Source organism: Rhinatrema bivittatum, chromosome 1 (genome assembly GCF_901001135.1).
Source record: "Rhinatrema bivittatum chromosome 1, aRhiBiv1.1, whole genome shotgun sequence".
In the NCBI taxonomy this organism is placed as follows: Eukaryota; Metazoa; Chordata; class Amphibia; order Gymnophiona; family Rhinatrematidae; genus Rhinatrema; species Rhinatrema bivittatum.
Window position 1 is genome coordinate 45,299,650 of NC_042615.1, and position 13,057 is coordinate 45,312,706.

Genomic DNA, 13,057 nt, shown 5'->3' on the forward strand with positions numbered 1-13,057 from the left:
GCTTGGTAATGATACCCTGGTGCCAAGGTGTTTTTTAGCTAAGTATTCAGAAGCATTCTTTATTTTTCCTTGCATTTTTGACAGTATGGCACATCAGATGGGTGTAGAACTACGAAAACATTCTAAGAAACCTAAAAATGCTGCACTGTATTTTAAAATGGGCACTTCTTTTTTTTTTTTTTTTTTGCACAAAAAGAAGGCCCTCAATTGGAACATTCTTACAACCAGAGCAAAGTCTAGTCGTTCCCTTTTGATAATATTTATTCTTTAAAAATAAGTATGCAACAGGTTTCCATATTTCAACACATTAAACGCACTTCTTAATGTATCCTGCATGAAAACAGATCCAGTCCTTGTGTTTTTTTGCACAGTTGATTGAACGGTAAATCATAACAGTTTATACTAGACACAATGGCTTGCTTGGGAAAAATTCCTGGTATGCAGCGATTGGTGTAATTACTCCTCCTTTTCAGTTAGTTTTATTTTTTAAGTTAATTAGGGAAAAAAAAGGCTTTTAATCCTATTTGTTGCTCATAGTTATGCTGTTAACCACCTAAAACAGTTTTTCTGAGTTCAAAGAAGGATTTTGAGCAGTAGCTGCACAAAGCGAAATCTCTTCTTAAGTCCTAGGTTAGTAACCATAGAAATCTGGTATTTGTCCTGCTAGAATGATATTTTCAGACATGATTCATCAAAGGGACAAATGGTCTGATTTTTGTACATCTCATTTATTGAAATTTTCAGTCATAGTAATTTATTTCCCATTGATTGGAAAATCAAACAAATTCTTAGGGTTTTTTAATCTCCATTTTCTTTTCTTTTTTTTTTTGAGGTATTAAGGGGTGGTTTCCATCAATGTATTTATCTTTAGCTTAACTGCTCATCTTTCTATTAAAAAAAAGGCAATAAAGTATTACTTGAATGTATTTTCTTTATCTTGAAAGGGTTTATACCGGAGAGTAGACTGTCATACGTGGTACTAGGATACATGGGAAATCACAGGATATTTGAAGGATAGTGGAACCAAAACCATAACCATGAAATATAAGCAGCCACCAAAACAAAACAGTGTCCCCATATCTAAGCAGAATTATATACAAGCCAATCAGGACATATATAAACCATAAACTACTCCGCAAAACAATGTGATATGGAAGATTCCCATCTTTAGAGTGAGTTCCCCCCTCCCTTCCCCCCCCCCCCCCCCATTTTCTCCTTTCCCCCATCTCCCCTTCCCATTTCAAAGGTTTCAAAACGCTTTCTATCGAGAGCAGGAGCCATAAGGTGTGATCAGGTGACAGGCCCCAACAAAGAAAGAGAAGAACTGTTAACACTCACAAATAAGGTATAAATGCCAAAGTGGAATCATGTAAAATTGTCCCACAAAATATACAAACCCAACAGATTGAACTGAAAAAACAATGAGGGCTGGGTCCTGGTAGACTTGAAGAGATAAAACTGAAGAGCATTCCTACTTTCAAAGCAAGCCTGGGTATCTCACCCACGCAAATATGAGTTACCAGATAGCGTAGTGTTTCTTACTCTAGGCCATTAGAAACGTCCAGCCAAAAATACATCCAGGCTACCAAGATGGTACTGGTAATAAGGCTAAAACAGATGTTGACTTGTAATATAGCCGTTGTAGATCATGAAGTTCTTTTTAATCCGGTGTGATCGCCAGGGTGATTTTAACATATTGTTGAGCCTCCGAGATTGACTCAAATGCTTGCAATTGTCCATTGCTCCAGATGCGAAGCTTCACGGGATATTGAAGAACAAATAGTATTTGCTTCGTTGCTAGCTGGGTGCGAATTCTTTACGTTTGGCAGCCACCCGTGCTGAGAAATCTTGAAAGATCCGCACTGGCACGTTATTATATTGCAAAGGTGAGATTTTTCGGGAGGGCCTGCCAAATAGACTGCCAGTCCGCAAAATCCAGTAGACGTACGATGACCACTCAAGATTGCGAATTGCCGTCGGTGCGAAATCCGAATCGGTGTGCTCTTTCTATTTTAAGAGCGCCGCATTGTTCTGAAAGGCCCAAGACTCCGGGAAGCCATTGCGAAATTTGCTTAGCCAGATCAGCGTCAGGGATCAACTCTGGCAAACCCACAAACCGTAAGCTATTACGGCATGAACGGTTCTCCAATTCATCTAATTTATTTTCGTGGCTTTGAACCGTTTGCTCTAGTTGATGAATGCGGCGTTCCACAGCTAAAGCCTTGTCGTCCATCACTGAGACACGAAGTTCCAAAGTGTCTATATGTGGGGGTATTTCAGCAAACGCGGATTGCAAAGTGGTAATTTGCTCAGAAATCCTATCTAACTTGTCTGTAAGCGCCGCAGTAAATGCTGTAGTAAGGGTCACAATGGTCGCATCGTCTGCCAGGCCGGGGACTGCCTTATCCATTCCGGCGGCCATTTTATCATCTATAGGCCTGGATTTCTCTTTATCTTTTTTTGCTAATTTAGCGGGCATAATCGCAGGCAATTTGCTCATGTATCTATCGATATTCATATGCAGTACTCACAAATATGTATTTGGCCGAAAAAAGGATTCGGATGCCTGAAGATGAAAAGAATGCAGGGCCTGCCACCTGGAGCCTGGTTAGAAGCGTCTATCCCAGATCACCACATCACGTGGCTCCCCATCCAATCCTTTTTTAAACACAGCTACACTAACTGCACTAACCACATCCTCTGGCAACAAATTCCAGAGTTTAATTGTGCATTGAGTGAAAAAGAACTTTCTCCGATTAGTTTTAAATGTGCCACATGCTAACTTCATGGAGTGCCCCCTAGTCTTTCTATTATCCGAAAGAGTAAATAACTGATTCACATTAACCCGTTCTAGACCTCTCATGATTTTAAACACCTCTATCATATCCCCCCTCAGCCGTCTCTTCTAAAAGCTGAAAAGTCCTAACCTCTTTAGTCTTTCCTCATAAGGGAGCTGTTCCATTCCCTATGAGGAAAGACATATGGGTCTAACAGAAGGTGTGTCCACTAGTGTTCCCACCCATTGCACACACAAATTTGCATCAGAAGCAGAGGGTTGCCATAGGAAATACCGACACTTGGTGGCATTTGTAAATACAAAAATAGTTTGTTTAGTATCTCAAGGAGTGGAATGAAATGTCCAACAGCTATCTGTCCACATTGTATGCATACTCAACAGCTGAAGGAGTTGGTCCAGTTAATAATCAAAGTAATATAAATATTTGTAAGGTATGGATATGCTTCCAGTATTGAATTGGAAAAACAATATATAGGAATGTAATCATGGGGCTCTAAATGACCATATAAGGCTGTTGCAACCATCGGTCGCAGGCGGCTGCAACCTCTACTGCTCACCTCTTTTCTCTCCTCTGCTTCCAGTCTGGGGAAGAAAGCCGTCTCCGCTTCTCCACGCCGACCCTCATGGCGTTCCCGGGATGGTGTGGGCGCTCCTGGCAGCCATCTTACTTCTGGGGTAACTTAGGGCACGCGTGCACACACCTGGCCCCTTCTTGAGCGCGTCATGGCGGGAACCTTAGGGGCGTCCCCACTGCATGACGTCACCCGCTTCTACTACTTAAGCTCAGCTGACCTTCAGTACAACGAGTTAGCAAGGATTCCAGTCCTGCTTTTCCACCTTCCTGCGACTCTGGTTGCTGTTCCTGTCTGAGTGTTCTCGGTACCCGCTCCTCAGGGGCCTCGCTCACACTCAGGGCTATCTGCTCCTCAGAGGGCCTCTCTCACTGCCTCTGCTTTCTTTCAGTAAGTCCTGCATCGTTTCCTTGGAAGACCTGGCCCTGCTGTGTTCCAGGTCTTCTCGGTGCCTTCGCTTCAATCTACTTCTTCAGTGCTGAGTGAGTACAATGCCTGCTCTCCACCTGTCTCTACCTTCACTGTGTGGATTCTCGGGTTACCTCGCTCTGTGGACCACTACAGGATCCATACCATCTTGTGCAACTTGCCACCGGCATCTGGCCTACTCCGCGCTGCGGACCACTACCGGATATCGCCTGCACAGACACCAATAAGAGAAGGTATTCTTCAGGGCACCCCGCACTGTGGGTTACCATCTGCTTTCTATTACCTTGTGTACATCCATCTACTATCTCCAGCCTATTCTGTACTACGGGCCTCTACCTGAGATATCCTACACAAGCACCACTGAGAAGAAGTATTTCCAGGACCATCCCGCGCTGTGGGCCATCATCGGAAAAGACCTACTTGCAGGTCCTACATCCTCAGGTTCCTCAGGTACCATTGCAGTATAATAAAGTTATTTCTCTGTTGTCCATCATCTCTGAGACTCCGCCTGTCATGGTGAGTCACCACAGGGCTCCTCCCTGTGGGTGGAATCTACCCTTACCATGACCCAGGGACCCACTGTCTAACTCTAGACACACAGAACATAACAGATTGCTAACTCCATGGTCCCGGCTCAGCTCTCAGCCTTGCAGGCCATCCCTGGCCTGGCCCAATGGATTTCAGGACAACAGAGGACTCTTGATACTTTGGCTGCCACCTTTAATCAGCTGAATTCCAGACTGAATGATTCTTCTACCTCCAGCTCGAATGCATCATCTCTGGTGGTTACTGGACAAACTACAATTCATTTGCCAGCCCCTACTCATTTCTCAGGAGATTCCCTGTTGTGTAGGGGCTTCCTAAATCAATGCTGTATACATTTTTCTTTACAACTGGCATACTTCCCTACAGCTGCTACCAAGACTACCTACATTTTGTCCTTGTTGGATGAAAAAGCCTTGGCCTCTCACCGCTATGACTAAAAAGGGGGCTGACCCTTTACATTGGTCTCCAGAGGCCATCTCTGCATTTCAAATACTTAAGGAAGCCTTTCTGAAGAAGCTATGCTTATGCCACTCTGATCCACATTGGCCATTCATTGTGGAGGTCGACGACTCGGATGTCGGTGTGGGGGCCGTGCTTAGTCAGCACAGTGATGCTCATGTGCTGCACCCTTGCTCATTCTTCTCTAGACGCTTTTCGCCAACAGAGAGAAACTACGGCATTGGCGATAAAGAATTGCTTGCTATCAAGCTCACCTTTCAAGAAGTGGCGTCCCTGGCTAGAAGGGGCTCAACACCAGATAACCGTGTGCACGGATCATAAGAACCTGGAATATCTCTGCCATGCTCAAAGGCTTAACCATCGCCAAGCTCGATGGTCATTATTCTTCAACCAGTTCAATTTCCTGCTTAAATATCGTCCGGCGGATAAGAATGTCCGGGCAGACGCTCTCTCACACTCCTTTACTCTGGAGGATGTGCCAGATGAACCTTGCCACATCATTGACCCCAAAAAGGTAATGCTTGCTGCTACCCATTCAGTTCCCATAGGCAAGACAGTTGTCCCCAGACGCTAAGGAAAAAGTTGTTGAAGTGGGCTCAAGATTCTAAGATAGCAGGTCATCCAGGACAAGCCTGTACTCTCGCTACTTTACAGCGGTATTATTGGTGGCCATCTATAAAGAAGGACGTTCAAACATACGTGGAGTCCTGCGCTACTTGCGGCAGGCAAAAATCTCCTGCCAGCCATCCCTGGGGTCTTCTCCAACCGCTGCCTATTCCGGATGAACCCTGGACACACATTGCAACCGACTTTGTGGTCGACTTACCACCGTCCAATGGGAACAATACAATATGGGTCACTGTGGACCGCTTCTCAAAAATGGCACACTTTGTGGCCTTACCCGGACTGCCATCTGCCCCAGAACTGGCTAAAACTATTTGTGCGACATATTTTCCGGTTACATGGGATGCCCAAACATATTGTATCAGACAGAGGTGTGCAATTCACTGCCAAGTTCTGGAGGGCATTATGTCGTAAATTCGACATCGCATTAGACCTGACTTCTGCCTATCACTCCCGAGAGAATGAACAGAATTCTCAAGCAGTTCATCCAGGCCTATGTCCACTCTAGGTAGAATGATTGGGCAGAGCTGCTACCCTGGGCAGAGTTTGCATTGAACTCGCATCCAGCGTCCGCCACTGGCTCCACTCCATTTCAGATAGTTTATGGCCGCCAGCTGCTTCCACTACTTCCCATACCATTATCTGGAACTTCACCTGCTGCTCAGGCTACTGTGGATGAGATTCATCAACTCTGGACTAAAACCAAAGAGCTTCTATACAAAGCTGGACAATGGGCACAAAAATTATATGATGCTCATCATCAAGCGGCTCCCCAGTTCAAGCCAGGAGATAAGGTATGGCTCAGTACAAATACATTCGGCTTAAGCTACCTTCAGTCCGATTTGCTCCATGGTATATTGGACCCTTCACTATCCTTCGCCGCCTGGGATCATTAACTTACAGCTTGAAGTTGCCGCCTTCAATGAAAATACACAACGCTTTCCATGTTTTCACTCCTGAAACCGCTCATCTTTTTGAAGTTCTCTGACAAAACACCTGATCCACAACCTTTGGATGCTGAAGAGGACATCGCATATAAAGTTGATGACATCCTGGATGTACGTAAAAAAGGAAAGCATTGGGAATTTCTAATTTCCTGGGAGGGCTACGAACCCGAAAAGAACAGCTGGGAACCTGCTACCAATATACTGGACAAGGAGATGCTATATCACTTCCATCTCGCTCATCCTAGGAAGCTGAAACACCCTGGGAGGGGCCCTAAGAAGGGGGGTACTGTTGCGCCCGTTGGTCGCAGGCAGCTGCGACCTCTACTGCTCACCTCTTTTCTCTCCTCTGCTTCCAGTCTGTGGAAGAAAGCCATCTCCGCTTTTCCACGCCGACCCCTCATGGCGTTCCCGGGATGACGTGGGCACTCCTGGCAGCCATCTTACTTCCAGGGTAACTTAGGGCACATGCGCGCACGCCTGGCCCCTTCTTTTTTTTTTGTTTTAATCTTTTATTATTAATATATGCAACTTGTAACAAAGATACTTCACATTGGACTTAGAAAGCGTACAAACCATGCAATTTGCAAACAATCAGTCATAATTGAAGTACAAAATAAACCAAAAGCATGTTCATCAACATAAAGAGTGTACCTAGGCAATCCAAAGTCCTACAAACATTCACCAGAGAAGGAGAGAGGAGAAAGAAAGAAGAGAAGAAAAAAGAAGATAATAGAGAAGTAGAAAGATGTAGAAAAACAGCAAGAAAGTTCCAGGTGTCAAAAAGAAGAGGTATAGTGTCAAATTACTTGGTACATTTTGGTAAAGATAAAACATAGTCGTCTAACAGCTTCCACACTTGAGACCATGTAGCTAGCCTGTTACATTTAATATCCATAATCTTTTCATATTTGCTGTACAGACAAACCGAATTCCACCATAAATGATGCGAAAGCAGATCATTACGTTTCCAGTTAGACATGATGTTATGTAAGGCTACTGTGAATTGGAAATCTAGCAATTTCCGCTGTGGCAAGGAGAGATCCAGGGAAGGATTCGCTCCTTTAAAAAAAAATCATAGCATAAGTGAGAGGTTGGGTAAAGGAGAAAATGGATGATATGGTTTGCCAAATTTGCAGCCAAAAATTGTGGACAAATGTGCATGAGAATATCATGTGCTGCAAGGTTGCTTTGGAAGTAAGACAGGTCCAACAACTATGTGACATAAGAAGACCCGCCCGGTGTAATTTCCAGGGAGTCCATACAGCTCTGTGTATGATAAAAAAGAAGGATTGAGTCAAACTGGAGGATAATGAAATGCGCGTGGATATGGACCATAAGTGTCGCCATATTCGGTTATTTAGGGGAGCATTAATGTCCGTGGTCCAAGCAGAATCTAAGGATTTTGTTTGGGAGATATGGAAAATTTGGTTATGATTTTATATAATTTAGAGGCTAAATGCCCTTTTGTTCCATACTCTTGATAGAAACAGAGAAGAAAGGGACACTTATCCTCCCAGTGAGTTAGTAACAAATTGGAATAAAGAATGCTCCTTAATTGTAGCCATGCATAGAATTGATTGTCTGGCAGGCCAAACTTCATTTGAAGTGCAGGAAAGGATAGCAACTTAGATCCTTCAGTTATCGAGGAAAGAAACAAAATACCCCTAGCTTGCCAAACAGGCCAATTGAGAGGATGTTTCCCAGATTTCAATAACGGGTTGTGCCATAAAGGCATCATATTAGAATTATTCCAAGCGCACTCACCCTTAGGACAAAAGGAATTGAAGGCTACATATGCTTTATGTAGAGATCGTAATATGGGATTGGACGCAAGCTGGTGAAGCAATTTCATGCCAGGAAAACAAGAAGGTGGATATGGAGCAAGAAGGCTACTTTCCACGCATAGCCATCTGGGTTGTTCCCAGGGGTCTTTCTCAGTAGTAAAGTGATAAGCCTGTTGTAGTGTAAATGCTTGATGGTAAGTGTAGAAATCAGGGAAGTTAACCCCCCCCCAACAATCTTTGATGCCTTCAATTTAGAAAAAGCAATTCGAGGAACCTTGTTTCACCAAAGGAATTTGGTGAGCAGTCTATCTATATGTTTGTAAAAATCCAGAGTAAAAATTATGGGCAACATGGAGAGAATATATGTGATCTTAGGTGCAATAACTATTTTAATTGTTTCCAGCCTGCCCCACCAAGTTAGGAGTAGAGGAGACCATCGGATCGCTAGCTCTCATATGGTGAGCAGTATGTGGGACTCTGCATTACTAACAGTAACTTGTGGGTCAGAAAAAAATTTGACCCCTAAGTATTTGAGGCCATGGAGAACATTTTGGATCGGAGACTGAGAGAGATCCACCAGGGAGCCCAAATAGTTTAAGGGAAGGAGCTCAGTTTTATTCCAATTGATTTTGTATCCTGATATAGAGGAGTAGGATGCTATCAAATCCAACAGATGAGGGAGGGATACATCCGGATTTAGAAGGAATAACAAAACGTCATCTGCATATGCTGAAAGTTTAAACTTATCGGGACCAATTGGCACTCCTTCAATGCACGTATCCTGTCTAATTGCAAGAAGTAATGGCTCCAAAGCCAGGTTAAATAAAAGAGGGGAAAAGGGGCATCCCTGACGGGTTCCTCTTTGCAATGAAAAGGATGGCAATCTTTGGTTGTTTATATAAAGAAAAGCCGTATGGGAGTGGTATAAAAATTGAATCCAGGAAACAAAAGTAGGGCCAAAGCCAAATCTGCACAAAGTGGAGAATAGGAAAGGCCAATCGACATGGTCAAAGGCCTTTTCTGCGTCCAGGACTACCGCTACTGCAGGGAGGAGAGTGATAAGGTGGCATCATGAACATGAAGAAAGAGACTGGTATTATTAGCAATTAATCGGTTTTTGATAAATCCAGATTGATCAGGATGTATTAGGGAAGACATAACTAAAGACAACCTAGTGGCCGATATTTTAGTGAAAATCTTATAATCCATAATCAGAAGAGAAATTGGTCTGTAATTACCAATATGGGATTCGTCTCTGCCTGGCTTTGGAAGCACCACTACACATGCCTCCAAAAAAGTGAGAAAAAGATCTGGCTGTAAAGGAGCTACCGAGTAATTGGCATGTAAATGAGGAATTAATTCTTTCTGAAAGGCTCGGTAAAAGTCTAGTAAATCCATCTTGTCCTGGTGCCTTGCCAGTAGATAGAGCAGCGATGATTTTAGTGATTTCCATAATCGTTATGGGCTCATCTAAACCTGCCATTTGTTCCGATGATAGCGAGGGATGCGAGATGGTAGAGAAGAAATTTTGAACAGCCGCATCTGTTAAAGTAATTTCAGATTTATATAAGATGTCATAGAAGTCCCGAAAAGCTTGTAGGATTTCCGCATCAGTGGTCAGGGATTGATTGGAAGGAGAAAGAACTTTTATGACTCACTTTTTTTCCGTTCTTCTTTTCAAAAAAGAGGGCCAATAAATGCCCACATTTATTATTTTCTGCGTAATACAGAGCATTTGAATGAGATGTATGTAGTCACACCGAAGCACTTAGCTTTTGATTATAAAGGTACTTTGCCTTTAGAACGGCATCTAAGAAGGTTTTAGTGGGGTCTGACGATGAGCTGATTCGAGGTTAGCTACTTCTTGCTGAAGAGCTTCCAAGGAACTTCTTTGTTGCTTCCGCAAACATGATGAATAGTTGATAATGTCTCCCCGAATTGTGGCTTTAAATGCCACCCACAATGTAGAATCTGAAATTTCTGGAGCTGCATTGAATTGAAAATATTCCGAAATTTTCGTGCGAAGCGTTTCGATGAAGGTTGGTTCTGAGAGCAAAGAGGAGTTGAAACGCTACATCCGATCAATAGTGACTGGATTCTGCAGTTTACATGAAATGAGAACAGCTGCGTGATCAGAAATCAAAATAGGAGCAACAAATGCCGAGAGAATCCGAGATATTAGGTGATGCGAGGTTAACAAATAGTCAATCCTTGAGTATGATGAGCGAGGGAAGGAGTAGAACGTATAGTCTTTAGTGGTGGGGTGTAGTAAGCGCAAGGGATCAGAGAGTCCAAATGAAGACATAAGGTGTTTAATCGCTGTACAAGATTTGGAATAGATGGGGCGAGCTGTAGATTTCTTGTCGAGAAAAGGATCCAAAGGCTGATTAAAGTCTCCTCCTATAATATTCTGCTGAGAGTCTACTGCAAGCAGATGAGCAAATGTATTATGGAAAAAAGAAGGGTCGTCCACCATAGGAGTGTAGATGTTGAGGATAGTAAACTGTTCCTTATAAATAGAAACCTGAATATAGTTCCATCTCCCATCAGGATCCGCTGCTTGTCGCAATACATTGGCATCTAACTTTTTATGTAGAAGAATAGCAGAACCTCTTTTCTTGTGGGCAGCAGGGCTAAAAAATACCTGACCTACCCATTGCTATTTAAGTTTAAGCGATTCCGTTGTAGTGAGATGTGTTTCTTGGAGCAGAGTGACGTCTGTATGTAGGGACTGTAGATATGTAAGAACCTTCTTTCTCTTGATGGGGTGCAAGAAGCCATTGACATTCAGAGTAACCACTGTAAACGATGAGATCTTATTCGCCATTTGGAGAAAAAAAAGAATATGATGGTATATAATCAATACTATGTTCCACATTGAAACTCATGTGATGAGGACACACAGAAAAGAAAAAGAGAATAGCAAAGAAAACAAACGAGACTGAGAAAGAGAAAAGAAATAGAGAAAGAGACTAGTGTATCGACCGGGTACAAAAGTGAGACTGAGAATGCAGCTCCACTAGTACTCAAAGAACACATAAAGAGCCTCAAGGCGACCACTGGCCCCTCGAGACCGCGACTCTATATATATTTTGAAAATAAAGATGATGAGTCCAGGAGAAAATGGCAAGGACATTGTGATAACATATTATCCTTAACTAGGATGCAATGTATCTTTCCTATATAGGATGAGTGAATGTGAACATTAATGCGCTGTATTGGTCTCGTATATTAATTGTACACCAAAGACTATCTGAGATAATTAGAGACCAAAGATTAAAAAAAAGGAAAATGTCCAACCACTGAGAAAATTATCTGTAGCTATAAAGCCTATAGCATTAAAGTAGAGAAATGCTATATATCAAGAAAGTCGGTATATAAAAAAAAAAAATAGAGACAAGGAACTATCTCTTGCTGTTCAGGTGAGCATTGAGTGCGCTGTTTCAAAGGATTGCAAATAGTCATCTAGATCTTGTGGGCTATGAAACAGTTTAGTTTGATTATGGCATGTTACCCGAATTTGAGCCGGGTAAAGCAAGCCATATTTAGCTCCCAACGCTTGCATGCAAGGTAGCATGACTAGGAAGGCCTTCCACTTATCTGCCGTTGTTTTAGCCAGGTCTGGGACAAACAATATGGTTTGCCCTTGGAATTGTATAGGAGCTTGCGTTCTAGCGGCATTAAAGATAGCCAAAACTTGAGGATAACACAGCACTTTAAATATGATTTGCCTGGGATATTTCGAATTTTTAAGAGGTTTCGACGGGATCCTGTGCGCTCGCTCTAGTTCAAACGGATGGTCAAAGTCCAAACGCAAGCTAGTAGGAATCATGCAAAATAAAAATTGCATCATATCGGATCCCTCGGATCCTTCTGGGATCCCCAGAATTCTTATGTTGTTACGTCGATTTCGATTGGAAAGGTCCTCTAATGTTTGCTGCATTTTTTCCAGATCTTTTGTGAGACGTGGAACCAAGGCGGTAGTTAGCTGGAGAGACAAAACTTGAGTTTCGACATCGTCAATACAGGTTTGAAATGTTTCCATTTTCGCCGACATAGACTGTAAATCACCCCGAATGGCTGATGTCGCCTCAATGTTAACTTGAATTAAGTCTTTTAATTGTTTGAGCTCTGTGAGCACTAAGTCCGCCGACGCCATTACCTTCGTGGGTGGGGCCTTGTCCGGTGATGGAGGATCTGGCTTTGCTCTTTTGGAGCCGGAAGCAGCTGCAAAGGCGGCTTTAATTTTCCCTGATTTATTGGTCGCCATCAGAGAAAATATGAGTAAAGCTAGAAATCTAGAAATGTTCCGTTGTCCGGCCAATTTTCCCTGTTAAGGAGCGAAGTCTGCTGGAGCAGCGGGCTTAAGCGGCCATTTTGGTCACTGCTTAAGAGCGCCCCCCTGCCTGGCCCCTTCTTGAGCGCATCATGGCAGGAAGCTCAGGGGCGTCCCCATTGCATGACGTCACCTGCTTCTACTACTTAAGCTTGACTGACCTTCAGTAAGACGAGTTAGCAAGGATTCCAGTCCTGCTTATTCCGCCTTCCTGTGACTCTGGTTGCTGTTCCTGTCTGAGTGTTCTCAGTACCCACTCCTTGGGGGCCTCGCTCACACTCAGGGCTATCCACTCCTCGGAGGGCCTCTCTCACTGCCTCTGCTTTCTTTCAGTGAGTCCTGCATCGTTTCCTTGGACGACCTGGCTCTGCTCCGTTCCAGGTCTTCTCAGTGCCTATGCTTCAATCTACTTCTTCAGTGCCGAGTGAGTACAGTGCCTGTTTCCGCCTGTCTCTACCTTCACCGTGCGGATACTCGGATTACCCCGCTCTGCGGACCACTACCAGATCCATACCATCTTGTGCAACTTGCCACCAGCGTCCAGCCAACCCCACGTTGCAGGC

At 43.5% G+C, this 13,057-nt stretch overlaps 1 protein-coding gene across 4 annotated transcripts in view; it reads left to right on the forward strand.

Annotated features, from left to right (window-relative positions):
• The window catches only part of HHIP (hedgehog interacting protein), a 438,585-nt gene that overhangs the window by 329,696 nt on the left and 95,832 nt on the right, over nucleotides 1-13,057 (forward strand). The window contains exon 12 of one of the 4 annotated variants that reach the window (XM_029600262.1): nucleotides 12,111-12,155. The exons of the other annotated variants lie outside the window; for them this stretch is intronic. Within the exon in view, the coding sequence (XP_029456122.1) occupies nucleotides 12,111-12,121 (11 nt within the window). The 3' untranslated portion in view covers nucleotides 12,122-12,155. Of the gene's footprint in view, nucleotides 1-12,110; nucleotides 12,156-13,057 lie in introns of those variants that run through there. 4 annotated transcript variants of the gene reach the window in all.